This window comes from Phragmites australis, chromosome 4, assembly GCF_958298935.1.
Source record: "Phragmites australis chromosome 4, lpPhrAust1.1, whole genome shotgun sequence".
NCBI classification, from domain to species: Eukaryota; Viridiplantae; Streptophyta; class Magnoliopsida; order Poales; family Poaceae; genus Phragmites; species Phragmites australis.
Window position 1 is genome coordinate 35,670,863 of NC_084924.1, and position 13,210 is coordinate 35,684,072.

General features: G+C 44.1%; 2 protein-coding genes across 4 annotated transcripts; one reads left to right on the forward strand and one right to left on the reverse strand.

Annotated features, from left to right (window-relative positions):
* The first annotated feature begins 2,808 nt into the window (after positions 1-2,808).
* On the forward strand, positions 2,809-6,448 carry LOC133916247 (ATP-dependent Clp protease proteolytic subunit 5, chloroplastic-like). The gene is made up of 9 exons (XM_062359845.1): positions 2,809-2,994; positions 3,086-3,178; positions 3,311-3,434; positions 3,538-3,630; positions 4,457-4,502; positions 4,599-4,671; positions 5,568-5,602; positions 5,704-5,792; positions 6,045-6,448. The coding sequence occupies exons 1-9, from the start codon at positions 2,888-2,890 to the stop codon at positions 6,240-6,242; spliced, it is 858 nt and encodes a 285-aa protein (XP_062215829.1). The 5' UTR covers positions 2,809-2,887; the 3' UTR covers positions 6,243-6,448.
* Positions 6,449-7,150: 702 nt separating this feature from the next.
* On the reverse strand, positions 7,151-10,140 carry LOC133916246 (ubiquitin-conjugating enzyme E2 32-like). Of its 3 annotated transcripts, none has more exons than XM_062359842.1 (6): positions 9,920-10,140; positions 9,361-9,492; positions 9,173-9,257; positions 7,884-8,047; positions 7,682-7,805; positions 7,151-7,651 (listed from the first exon to the last, which is right to left on the reverse strand). In XM_062359842.1, exons 1-6 carry the CDS (start codon positions 10,031-10,033, stop codon positions 7,359-7,361), a joined length of 912 nt encoding a protein of 303 aa, XP_062215826.1. In that variant the 5' UTR covers positions 10,034-10,140; the 3' UTR covers positions 7,151-7,358. The 3 variants fall into 3 exon arrangements, with proteins under 3 accessions (XP_062215826.1, XP_062215827.1, XP_062215825.1); XM_062359843.1 differs by having other exon boundaries at positions 7,151-7,603; positions 7,679-7,805; XM_062359841.1 differs by having other exon boundaries at positions 7,151-7,805.
* Between the last annotated feature and the right edge of the window lie 3,070 nt (positions 10,141-13,210).

Here is a 13,210-nt window from a genome sequence, read left to right on the forward strand (position 1 = left end):
TTGGTTCGTGCATCGTTTGGCACGGGGATATGTAGAACTACTCTCGAAGCAAACTAGATATCCATGCAAGCTCACCCGCTCACACCGTCGATGTTCATGCCCAAATGATCACAACTATAAAGGTATTTGGCTTGCCTTAACATTAGATCAGCATGTGGTGAGTATGGTAAGTGCTAAAGCCAACGATCGGTGCTTAAACGATGCAAAGCGGTCTACGGTGTCTGAATTCCTCTCCTGAACTATCTTGAGGACTCCCCCTGAGCAGAAAACACCCCTAAGACCACCCACATCTCGCCTCATACTCACCACTCATCCAACCATCTCAACATCATAAATGTATTTGTAAACCATAAGTGAGCTCTAAGCTCATGAACAATGATATCACCGTCGCTCTACTTCTACCGAAGACCTATGCATTGCTAAGCATGTCGAACAACTCTTAAGCTAGACATCAACAATATTACCGAGGCGATAAGGATGAGGATAATCAACAACTCAAGGTAGAGGATATGCAATTCAACATAGGTTCTACCTGAATAAACCCGACACTTGACTCAATACATGCAAACATATATAAAGCATAGTTTATCAATTTAGACTCCCTTCAATTGAACAAAGGGTGCAATATACTTAGATGCTTACCTTGCTGCTCTGTCGATTGCCTGATACTACCCGCACATGACTCATAGAAGTGCGGTAGACCGATGTCGTCTTCGCTTGTTTGAACTGTTGGATCGACGCTCTCTAAAAAAACACGGGTGCAATGCATAAATAAACGAATAATGCAAAAAGGATGCAATATGCATGCTCAAGTAATATTAGAGTGCCACAACTCAAAAACATCTGCAAAGGATCGCTAAACGATTAGGGTTTTGAAGTTTAAAACCCTAGATAATCTAACCTAGCCTCACCTTAGCCTTCACAGACTGGCGGTCAGACCGGCCTTGGGGTGGTGGTCAGACCGACAGCCAGCAGAGAGTCTTGGCCTCTGGCAGTCTGACTGCCCACCAACGGTCAGATCGGACTAAGTGGTGGTCAGACTCTTGTATAAGTTTTCAACTCGGATTCTTCGGTCCCCAACTGGTGGTCAGACTGGCCCTAGTAGCGGTCAAACCGCCAGACCTTGCCGGCAGTGCCTTTGCGGGGTCACTGGCGAGGATTTCGGTGAGACCTTCGACAATGAAGGATATCAAAATGCTCTATGGGACTACTGGAGTGTTTCTAAAGTGATTTGGACATCATTCACCGATCTAAACTCAACATACCCTATGGATTGGATCTAAGCTAGGTTGTACTTGGGACTAAACGACACGAGGGTCGAATCAAGGTCGGAAACAATAGGAAAACGGTAGGGAATAGCTCACCTCAGCTTATGAAAGCTTTCTATTGGATTGGAATGCTTCAGGGAGGCTTCGATTCACAGATCGGCTCCTGGAGTGGTGGTGAAGCTTGCAGTCGATGAACGAGTCTCCGACGAGGGAGAAGGGGGGGGGGACTTAGGGAAGTCTTCCGGGAAGCTCGTGGGAGTTTCCACCTTCGATCTTCGACATTCGGACGCGACGAGTAGAGCTCTCTTTCTCTCTAGGGTCAGTTGGAGAGAGGGAGAGTGAGAGAAAAGTGAGAGGGAGAGAGCAAAAGAAAGTGATTGATCCATTTAACTCGAGCCTCTGTGTGTTGGCGGTCATACCGCGAGCTCGGGCGGTCAGACCACGGAAAATCTACGTGGCAGCCCACGTGGCGGTCAGACTGCAAGTAGCACTGGTCAGATCACGAGGGAGTTCTTTTGCTGAAATTTTTCTAAGTCTTCCCTCATCATCCTCCTTCTATTCTTTTCCTTCTCTAAGCCATGTAGGGATTCTCCAAAGTGCTCTAAACCATCTTTAAGGTGTTTGAGATATGTTTAATCGGTTCTTGATAGACAAACACGTACAAGCACATGCGATGATGATTATGCATACCTAATTACGTAATTAATATTTTGAGACGTGACATTATTCTGTTTCAAAACTTCTTATATATATAAAGGGATAGATAAATCCCCTTATTTAATATATAAGTTTGATGAATAGCTGACACCAAATAAGACGGGGTGTCCAGGTGAGGCCCACTCTTGTGCGCTGTAATGACGGCGGCCTTCCTAGCTGAGCCGGCCTCCTCTCATGTGGACCGGTTTTACAACACTTCCCCAATAAATCCACAATTTTTTATTTTTTATCTTAAAATTTTGAATTTAGCAATTTTAGACACCCATTTGAAAAAATAGCACAAATATGTGTTTGTCGCTCGTTGGAAGTGTCACCTTCCAACAGACGACATTTTTAAAAAAAATAAACATATAGCCCTTTCAACGGGCAACATGTTAAAAAATAAAAATACAACATTCCATTACTCTCAAAATTTAAAATACTATTTACATGAAAAATTCTAAAAAGAAATTATCCCTAAAATTTATCTTTTTTTTATTTGTTGTTGTATAAGTAACTTTTTGAGCTGAAATTTTGTTTCAGTTATATGATAGCATCCTCTACAGTATATTTTTTTTTCAGAATTTTACATAATTATTTACATAGTATTTTGAATTTTTAGGGCAATAGAGAGCTGCTTTTTTATTTTTTTTAACATGTTGCCTATTAAAAGAGCGACATGTTTATTTTTCTAAACCTGCCACCCGTTGGATAGGCAAAGCGAGAGATGCCTATAGTTTCATTTTTTTCAAATAGCCGCTTAAAATTGCTAAATTTGAAAAATTAAAATAAAAAAAAATAAAAAATTCGTGAATCCACCTCTGTTCTCTTTTCGTACCACTCTCGCGGATAAGGAGGCGCCACCAAATTCCTTCCGCCCAAAAACCCCACGCGAGCTGCCCTGCCAGCTCCTACCCCCTTCCATGGCGACCGCCACCGCCGCCGCCTCCTCCTCCTCCTCGCTGACCGCCCCTCTTCTCCGCCCAAAGCCCAACATCAACCCCGCCCCCAGATCCCTCCCGCTCCTCAGGTTCGCCCCTCCCTCCCGACCTCTCACTTCGCCTTCCTCTTCCCGGCCTCATATCTGTCGGCCCTAACCCGTCTCCATCCGCGTCTCGCAGGAGCAGGAAGTGCGCTCGCGCCGTGACCGCCGCCGCCGCCGGGGGCGCGGGACCGTACGGGGCTGCCCAGCGGCGCGGGATTTGGTCGATCAGGTGAAAATTGTGATGAGCTCATCTGCAGCTTCCCGCTGTTGTCATCTATTGTTGGGGTGGAGGGGAGTCCTTACGGTTTGTGAGGGTGCTGATGCGACTGCTTCTGCTGTTGTCTGTATATGTGTGTGGTAGGGATGACTTGTTGATGCCGAGGTCGCCCTACTTCCCAGTTGAGTATGCGGCGGGGCAGGAGCGCGGGCCGTCGCCGATGGTGATGGAGCGGTTCCAGAGCGTTGTCAGCCAGCTCTTCCAGCACGTACGAGAGCACTGGATTGTTGCCTCCTTGATAGGGGTTTTAATTTTTAATGGAATGTAATGCACGGTGTGTGACTCATGACTGTGTCATTGGTTTTGTACAGAGGATTATCCGGTGCGGTGGCCCTGTGGAGGATGATATGGCGAACATCATTGTTGCGCAGCTGCTCTATCTTGACGCCATGGATCCCACTAAGGTGAAAATGAAGCAGAAAAAACTGTTTGATGCTGAAACCTCCTGTGATAGAGAGCATGTTTTTGCTAAAATGATCCTTTATTTGTTCGTACCACACATTGAACAACCATATAATTCCCCCAGTCATAAATACATGTCGTTTTGAAAAAAGGTTTGGTCAAACTTTTTAAACTTTGACTAACAATAGCTTTCAAAATATTTAGTTTGAAAACCTTAAAATCATGTGTAGATTTGTCTTGAAAAATGCTTTCATATTATCAGAAATTCAATAGATTTTATAAATATATTCTAATAGAAAATAATGGTTAAAACTATGCATTGGAGACCGTGTCTTATCTTGTATTTTTGACCGTTGGGACTACTTAGTATGCTATATCTAATGCTCTTGTAATTTTCTTTGGTACTTGGGTTTGAAGGTAAAAATACTTATGTTTTGGACATGACATGGTCTCCAATGAGTGCCTTTGACCGCTTTTTTCTATTAGAATATATTTATAAAATCCAACAAGTTTCTGAGATTATAAAAGTATCTTTCAAGACAAATCTACCCATGTGACTTTCATATTTCCAAACTAAATATTTAAAAGTTATTTATAGTCAAAGTTTCAAAAATTTGACTGGATCTTGCCCAAAACATTAAGTATTTTTGAACTGAGGGAGTACTTAGGTAGGCTTGGAATTGAGCTATACAATTGTGACCTCTGAACTTGTAGGTGGAGCCAATGTTGCCATTTCATCTAGCTATGGACTCAATTCCATGACATTGTGTATTCAAACATGGTTTCTTACTTCCATCTAGTGCTTGATTCTTGTCAGTTTTCTTGTAGGATATCATTATGTATGTGAACTCGCCAGGAGGGTCAGTGACAGCTGGTAATAGCTCATGTCACAAATTTGTTACCATAGATATATCTTATGCTTGCATCAGTTACTAAGGTTAAATCACAAAAATATTTTCTTTTCTGTTAGGGATGGCTATATTTGATACAATGAAACATATCAGGCCTGATGTTGCCACTGTTTGTATCGGACTAGCTGCAAGGTATTGAACTTATATTTCTGTTTAATGACCGGCAATTGATTAAGGTTTGCATGACGATATTCATCTTCATGTTTAATTATTCAAGTCTGGGTTTCAGTTCCTGTTTGGTTCTGAATCCCCTGTGTGATAATGTACCTGTTCCCATCTATTTATTATTTTCCCTATGTAGTTCATATTGTTCTGGAAATGTGAGAAGTACATTTAATCTTTTGTGTTTGTGGCAACTGGATCGTTCAATTCAGTATAACCTGACAGTCTGGGATTTTGGGTTATGAGTTGATGTCGCTGCAGCCTACTATGTTAATTTTCGTTTAGTTCTTGTTAGCAAATAAACTTGCATGGCTGTGTTTTCTAACCTAATATCTCTTTATTAAGTAGATTGAATTCTTAAATTGTATGATTATCAACTCCAAATGGATGTCAACATTAGCGATCTGCTTCATTTTGCATACTTGACTCTGTTGAGGTTTTGTTATTCTGCAAATTAACCTTTTTAGTGAGCATGCTTAGTAATTATCGGCATCAAAATGTCTAATAATTAAATTTTAATTTTAATTTTTGTACACATACTTCTGCTATAAACAAAAGATAGGAATGAATTGTGCTGGCAAGGAATAGGATTAGTTTAGAACTGATGGGTTACATCTCCTCGTATTCAGTGTAACAAGCTGTATGTAGAGAATGGTGGCTTTGATATAATGGAGATCTAATTAATGTTTCAGGTTTACAGTTTGTTGGTCCCAACATGATTATTATTTGTTACTGCTATTCTGTGACCATTTCTTCTTATTGTGCTTAACTTAAAATTATGTTATGCCTTACGATATGTTGTCTTCCACTATCTCATGGGGATTCTAACAGACTCCTTTACGCTGTTTTATGTTTCCTTTTGGCAGTATGGGAGCTTTTCTGCTTAGCGCTGGGACCAAAGGTAACAGTAATGATTGCTAGAACAATACTACATGTAGCTTACAACTAGATTGACATCCATGCTTCGGTATAGAAGTCATAGAATTGGTGAATTTAATGCAGGAAAGCGATACAGCTTACCCAACTCAAGGATAATGATCCATCAACCTCTTGGAGGAGCCCAAGGACAAGAGACTGATCTTGAGATCCAGGTAAATTCGTGAAGTGGGACCATGTCCGTGCTTGTTTTAGACCAGGATAGCATCTTGAGCAATGAAGGTTTCTCGGCGAAGATCTTTATTTTCTCATTTTCATATCCACTGTTTACGCTTGTTTTACATAAAAAATACATAGTTTTATTTGGCAATGAGGCCCTCTTTTGGCAAACTAGTTAATAAGAAATACAATTGTTATTTGCATCACCAGAAGCCGCTGACCCTCTAGTATCTGATTATTTTCTTCAGGCTAATGAGATGCTGCACCACAAGGCTAACTTGAATGGTTACCTGGCATACCACACTGGGCAGCCCCTGGATAAGATCAACGTAGACACTGACCGTGACTACTTTATGAGTGCGAAAGAGGCAAAGGAGTACGGTCTTATTGATGGAGTAATCATGAATCCCCTCAAGGCCCTTCAACCGCTTCCAGCATGCAGTTAGTCATGAAGTGTTCGGCCTCATTTTTGTTGTATCTGTTAGAACTGTCGTTTCCATTGAGCTCTTTTTGTTAGCCTGGCTAGATGGTGTTGTAACTCTTGCATCCTGAGGCTTCAAAGGTTGTACAAAACAAGATCCACGACTATATCCGTCCTTTGCGATCGGTATTGTAATTGGATCAGTACTATTTCATTGCTAGTTTTGCGGTCCATGGAGCCTTCATAGGGCATATTATCATGTTCAGTTGATACTCTGGCACGTGTTTAGGGATGGCAACGGAGCTGCACTCGCTGGGCAGTGCCACCCTGTCCCGCACCCGTCATGAAAAAAACTCCTGTTACAATCTCTATATCTGCACACAACCGTGATGAACGAAAACTCCTGTTACAATACCCATGTCTGCATATAGGTACAATATTTTCCCACCCTTACCCTCGTACGGGTAACAGACACCTGGCTGATTATCAACACGAAATCATATTCAAAGCAACTATACTGTACATATGGAACTAGCTAAATGACTATAAGTTACAATAAAAATATAAATATTAAACATGATAATATTAAAAACAAATTTAAAATATAAAAATATAGATAAATCATTAAAACTTTAGAAACAATACTGTAGTTTAATCTTAAATAAAATTCGAAAAAGCAAAAATTGCCTAATTTTTTATTAATAAAATATGTCCTATATTTGTAACCGGTATTTAGGTTAAGAAACTAAAGATAAAAATAGATAATAAAAATAAGTAAATTATTCAAAATTTAAAGATTTTTATTAAAAAAAAAAGAGAAAGAGAGACCCGATCACCAACTTATGGAGTTGCGTGCTAGTGTCTAGGATCTCCATCCAGGATACTAAAGAGGGAAAACAAACGTCACACTGCAAACATAAACAGAATGACAGATGATGCAAAACCTCGGCAATTTTCCATCGAGTGTACTACATACAATGGAATATTGATAGTACCGTCCCACTTTGATTCCATCTATATATATATATATATACAGCGGCCATTTACAATTCTTAGGGGGTTATAAATTATAGTAGAGCATAACATAGCCACTATGACGCAGAATGCGGTATTCTCTTATCCAACTTATGCACAAACCTACTCAGAACTTGCCCTCGATGTAACCGGCATGGCCATTGATTTTTAAAAACTTCTTGATCACAAGGGCCATAATAGCAAGAGTCAGCCCAAATGCAGCCAAGGTCAATAGCCTGTCATGCTTTGGCTTCTGGATCGCAACAGCAGGATTCTGTGGCACCGAAGGAACTATTGGAATGTTTTCTCTATGGCTCGCTTCAGCCATATGATGGTTGGTAACCTCATCTACCAGGGCTTCACCAGTGTTTTCTGCAACTTCCAACAAAGATTCAGGCTCAGGAATGTCACTTAAGGAGCCAGACATGGACCCTGATGTGTTGTCACCTTCAGCTGTCTTGTCCACATGCTCAACAGAAGAGTCAGACGCAGATAATTGGTTGGACTCCTCATTAGGGTCATTTGTTAGCTGTAGAGGAACAGGTGGTGCCTTACTGAGCATTTGCTCATGGATCTGTGGTTACAATAGTACAATGTCAAAGATACGGAAAGGCCATGCATTTTCGTTCTTGAGGCTGAGCTGGGAATTTACCTCATCAATTAGTTTCTGACGTTCTGGGGAACCAAATTTTGGTGGTGCTTCACGTGATTTTATAGCAAGTGCACGTCTATCTTCTTTTTTGTAGTCCAGTGAGCCCAATGCGCCACCAGGGTTTGTTGGCATGAATGCAATCAAGGCAACTAGTGCTGTGCGCACTGCAACAAGAATAGTTTAGCTTAGCAGTTAAACCCTATGAACACAAAATCATGAAAGAAAAACTACATGAAAAAACAAAGCTGTGTCGGCCAACAAGAAAGCAATCCCATAATAAACAGCCACCTATTGATTTGCAAACATAATGCCATACTAATCCACAAAGAAGCATACCAAACTCATACATTAAGAAACTTAACCATTGAACCTATTTCCAAGTTATAATTAATGTACAAGAAAAATCCGTTCCAACTGAAACACAAACAAATTAAAAGACAGCTGTTGCAATATTGTTGAGTTGAAAACCAAATGTCAAAAAAATCAAGGGACCCTGCATAAACAGGGTCGTACTAATTTAGTGAATTTACAGCTTACACCAACATGCATTTGATTCCCAACTAAAAGCAGATATAAAACACATAGAAACTACATGTTGCTCCTTTGGCCCGGTCATGGGGATAAACACTTGCCACAGGACAATTCCTCAAAGAACCAAAGAACGATTTCCTTTTGCACCATGCTCGTATAGTGTAGATAACATAGGTACATACACTATGAAAAAATGGTGCCAAGATATAAAGAAGCAGCAAATGTACTGCTATCTCTGGTCTTGTTATAACTTGTATGCACAAAAGATTTGTAGTACGCAGGATTATCATAGCATATACCTACTATACATACCCAGCAACATTTAAAAAAGGTGTTCAAAGGCATATATGACCAAAGAAAAGCAATACTAACAAGAGTGCCAAGTGTAGTGCTGAGACACAGATACATGGCTGATGCCTCATGTAACGGCACTGAAAACTTCCCGCCAAAAAAAGCATCAACTTCCCTGCCCGCTAGTAGACCAAACCTTATTACTCAAATCCATCTTAATAATAAAGAGAAGAAATGCATGTTTATTTTTGGCCCAGCCATATGGTAAGTACTTGCCCCGTGGGAACTCCAAAGACCAAAAGAGAAATAAAGCATTTTCTTTTGCACCATGCTCGTATAGCCCACAAGGCCATATCACCATGGATCATGAATAGTGGTGCTTGTCAGCTTATTAGAGGTGTCCTTAAGAGAACCTACCAAGGGCACTTCAGCAGTCATTTACAAATAAATGGCCTAAGGCAACTCACCACTCCATGATGGCTGCCAGTGCTCGGGATGGTAATTAGATATGCTCAAACATATCTTCTTCTGAATCTCAAATCGTCCACTTGGCTGCAGCACATAGATAAAAACAAAAGAAAACATAGTAAGATTAGCAACAGTTCACAGACAGGACGCTGAACTAACAGAGGGAAATTAGAAATAGATTGCAGACCGTGAGTAGCATGAAGGATGGTGGCTTGAATGGATAGTCTGAAGGCAGCTGGATCCTGCCGTGGTAGATTCCGCCCTCAAACTCGCTGTCCCGTGGCCCCAGGATAGCAAATTGCCACTCAAAGATGTCCTCCTGTTCAAATGCATATATTGTCAATTATAACTAACTAATCAGGCTAAAACAAATCGCCATACTTAATCCCCGTGCCATAATAAATTTCCTAATTACGTGATGAAATGTCCTAACAACTACTCTTGATCCACACTCAACTGCTCACAATGTTTGGAACAAACACAATATCTACCATCCAGCTCTACTGAAACAACTGTAATGACATATCAAAGGTCCCGACAAGGCTAATTGATCAGATATTAATGAAACAAACGGATCTAGAACAAAATGCATGTAAACCTCACCGTCAACGAATTTATCGGGTTCCTAAATCACCGAACAGCACAAAACGAGGAAACATACTCAACTGACGTTCGATTAAGACCTGATTAAGTTCAGATCCGGTAAATCTCGCGGTAAAGGTAAGGGATGTGGCTGAGATTGAAACCTCGAGGGGGAGGGCCATGAAGTCGGGGGAGGGGTTGGACTGCATCTCCTTGACCTCCTGCAGGATCCGCTTCACCGCCGGGTTGCTCCGGTTGTACTTTGCCGTGGCCGCCATCACCGCCGCAGGGTTAGCCTCCGAATTGGAAATCGAAGAGAGGAGAGAGAGGGCGAGAGGTAGTGGAAACGCGTGGGGACTATTAAATGAGGGGTGGGTGTGTCCCTGGCTCGTAGGGCAGGTGAGACTTGAGGTGAGAGATGATGTGGATAGGTTTACGTGGGGCATCGCTATTGGTGGATGAGTCGTGTACGAATTGGACCGGAACCTTCCGACTAGTTGGAATTATATTTTTTATATATTAATATTTGTAAAATTACACGACCGTTACAAAATTGCAACTTCGTCTGTTTATCATAGTAATATCTTGCTCTATGAACCAACATCTTATGAGTCCCACCGATTAAAATTAAAAGTTATGGTGACGTGGGATTCACTTAAAATGTGTGGCACACTATTTGGACGAAAACTTTTGAGAATAAAAAGTAGTCGTGCCAGCCAAGTTGACATTAGCGTCTCATTTCTTTCCAACCGAGTCTAGAGAGAGGGAGGAGATGAGAGAAAGGAGAAATTTGAGGTGAAGTTCTACTTGATGAATGAAGTATAATTTTTTATTTTCTTTTTATAAACTCGTTATAATAGCTAACATTACTATTTGACAAATTCAGTAGGATAGCTACTAGACATAGGTTAGAGTGTAAATCTAGATTGAAAATTAGGGTCAGGCATAGTTTAGCAATTAGATCCTATTTGTGCGTATATTTTAGCAATTAGATATAATCTTTAGACATATATTAGGTATTTATCGGAGGATGAACTCCACAAGTGGGGATCCGGAGGGACCTCTTTGAGATTCGGTCGGGGAGGATGATTCTGAATCTACCTCGTATGTGAATTAATGAGAGTAAATGAGATTCAAGTGGGATGGATGATCGGATGCTAGTGGAAAAAAATGCTCAGGGGATTTTAGACAGGTTCGGGCCGCAAGGAGCGTAATACCCTACTCCTATGTGTATGCTATAAATGCTCTGGAAATGCCTCTCTGAGAATCTCTTGTGTTACAAGGATTTTTTGTCTAAGTCTAGAGCTTCGTGTGTCTTGTTCTTCGTTAGCTTGTCTCGGTATTCTTCAACTCGTGAGACCTGGTCGACCTCCAGAACCTCTTCGGCTTGTCCCTCTTCGCCTTGTCGTCGGGATGCAACCCCACCTTTTATACCGTCGGGGGGCGGGGGGGGGGGGGGGGGGGGGGGGGGGGCTTGGCGTGCCCAGAAAGGAGGGCGCGAGTCCCAAGGCGCCATAAATGGAAAATAACCATTATGAGCTGCAGCTTGATGTTACCGCCGGGGGGGGGGGGTTGAAAATGCGCCCCCGTCCGGTCCTATCGTCATCATCCCGCTTTTCAACAGGTGCAGCAGGGAGGGCCAATCGGGTAGCCACCGAGCAACCCCGCGTGCTCGCCCGGTCAGAGCAAACCTGACACAGCAGGGCAACAAGTGATATGCCTCGAGCCCAGCGACGATATCCCGAGACGTGCCGGATGACGCGCGATGGGACCCACCGCATTAAATGTCCCTACGCCTTCCTGCCAGGCGGTGGCAGGGACTGATAGCAGGCATGGGGGGAGTGGTTGGAAGTGACAGGCCATGCTCCCTCTTAAATGCAGTATTGGGCCTCTCACCAATTGACACCTCACCGCTGAGCCCTTGTGAGGTCCACCGGCAAGGGGTTTCTCAAGTCCTCGGGGAACTCTGGGTGCTCGGGGACTACTGTTCATAGCTCCAAGCACTCTTTCCTGGATATGCCTTTTCTCGGTCCTCGGGGAACTCGAGTACTCGGGGATCACTGTTTATGGCCTAGAACGCCCTCTCCTGGAACTGTGTCGGCTCGGGTCCTCGGGGAACTCGGGTACTCGGGGATCACTGTTCATGGCCCCGAGCACCATCTCCCAAAACTGTGTCTGCTCAGGTCCTCGGGGAACTTGGGTACTCGGGGACCAATGTTCATGGCCCCGAGCATCCTCTCCCGGAACTTGGTCTTCTCGGACCTCGGGAAGATAATCCCCGAGGGAGGGCGCCACGTGGTACTCTACTGTCCTGGTATCGGGACTTGGGGACCCCCGGTTCCCATGTCACCGACAGCAGCCCCCGGGCCCATTGGCAGGCAATGGCCCAGAGACTGCGGATGGGGCCCTTATTTCTTCGAGGCCAATCCCAGCATCGATGCCACGTGGCCTGTTCTCAGGCGCTAGAATCTTGCTGTCTTCGTAGTCTTTCCGGTCCAGGCTTTTGGTACGGCCCAGGTGGGAAACCGAAAGGACGCGTGTCCTTCCGACTTCTGAGGAGAGTGATAACGAGGTGGGAGGCGCACGTGGCAACCGCGCGGATCGAGGGTAGTGCTCCTGGCAACCGCACGGATCGAGGGAGATTCGCCTGGCAACCGCGCCGATCAAGGGAAATGCGCTTTGCAGAACGCGCCGCGGAAAGTGCCATTTGAAATCCCCAGGATATAAAAAGGAGAGGGGGAGCAAACCGTTGCCCCTCACGCCATTCTTGTGATCGCCACCTCCTGTCTTCTTCTTCTTCCTTGCGCACCGGGAGCTCTCGCCCTCTTCAGCCCGCAGCGCACCCTTCTTCTCAACCCCTCCAGCACATTCCCCACCCCGAAAAAATGCCGAGGGCAGGAAGCAGCCGCCGGGACACGTCGAGCTCCGATAGCGTTCTGCCGAAGTCCCACATTGTGAACGAGGAGGGGGCAGAGAAGGTCCGCAAGCTGATGGTACCCGTCGGCCAGCGGGAGGCGTCGGTGGTGACACCGACGAACTTTCCTCCCTCCACACACCGACCGGAGCGGATCGTCATCTTCGTGTCCTTCGTCGCCGCCGGACTGGTGCCGCCATTTTTGACGTTCTTCCTCCAAGTGCTGGACACGTTCGGCATCCAGCTAGCCCACCTGAGTCCGAACTCGGTGGTGATTCTGGCGATCTTCGTGCACTTCTGCGAGATGTTCGTGGGAGTGCCACCATCGGTCACTCTATTCCGGTATTTCTTCGTCCTCCGAGCGGCCGGGAAGAGGAAAGGATCCGACGAGGTGGAGGTGGTCGGCTGCTGCAACTTTCGCCTGCAGGAGGGGCTCGACGAACTCTACATCCTGCAAGTGCTGCATAGCAAATGGGAGGACTGGCGCCGGGACTGGGTCTATGTCGACGTCAACCCCCATGACCGCCTCACGCTGCCCAAA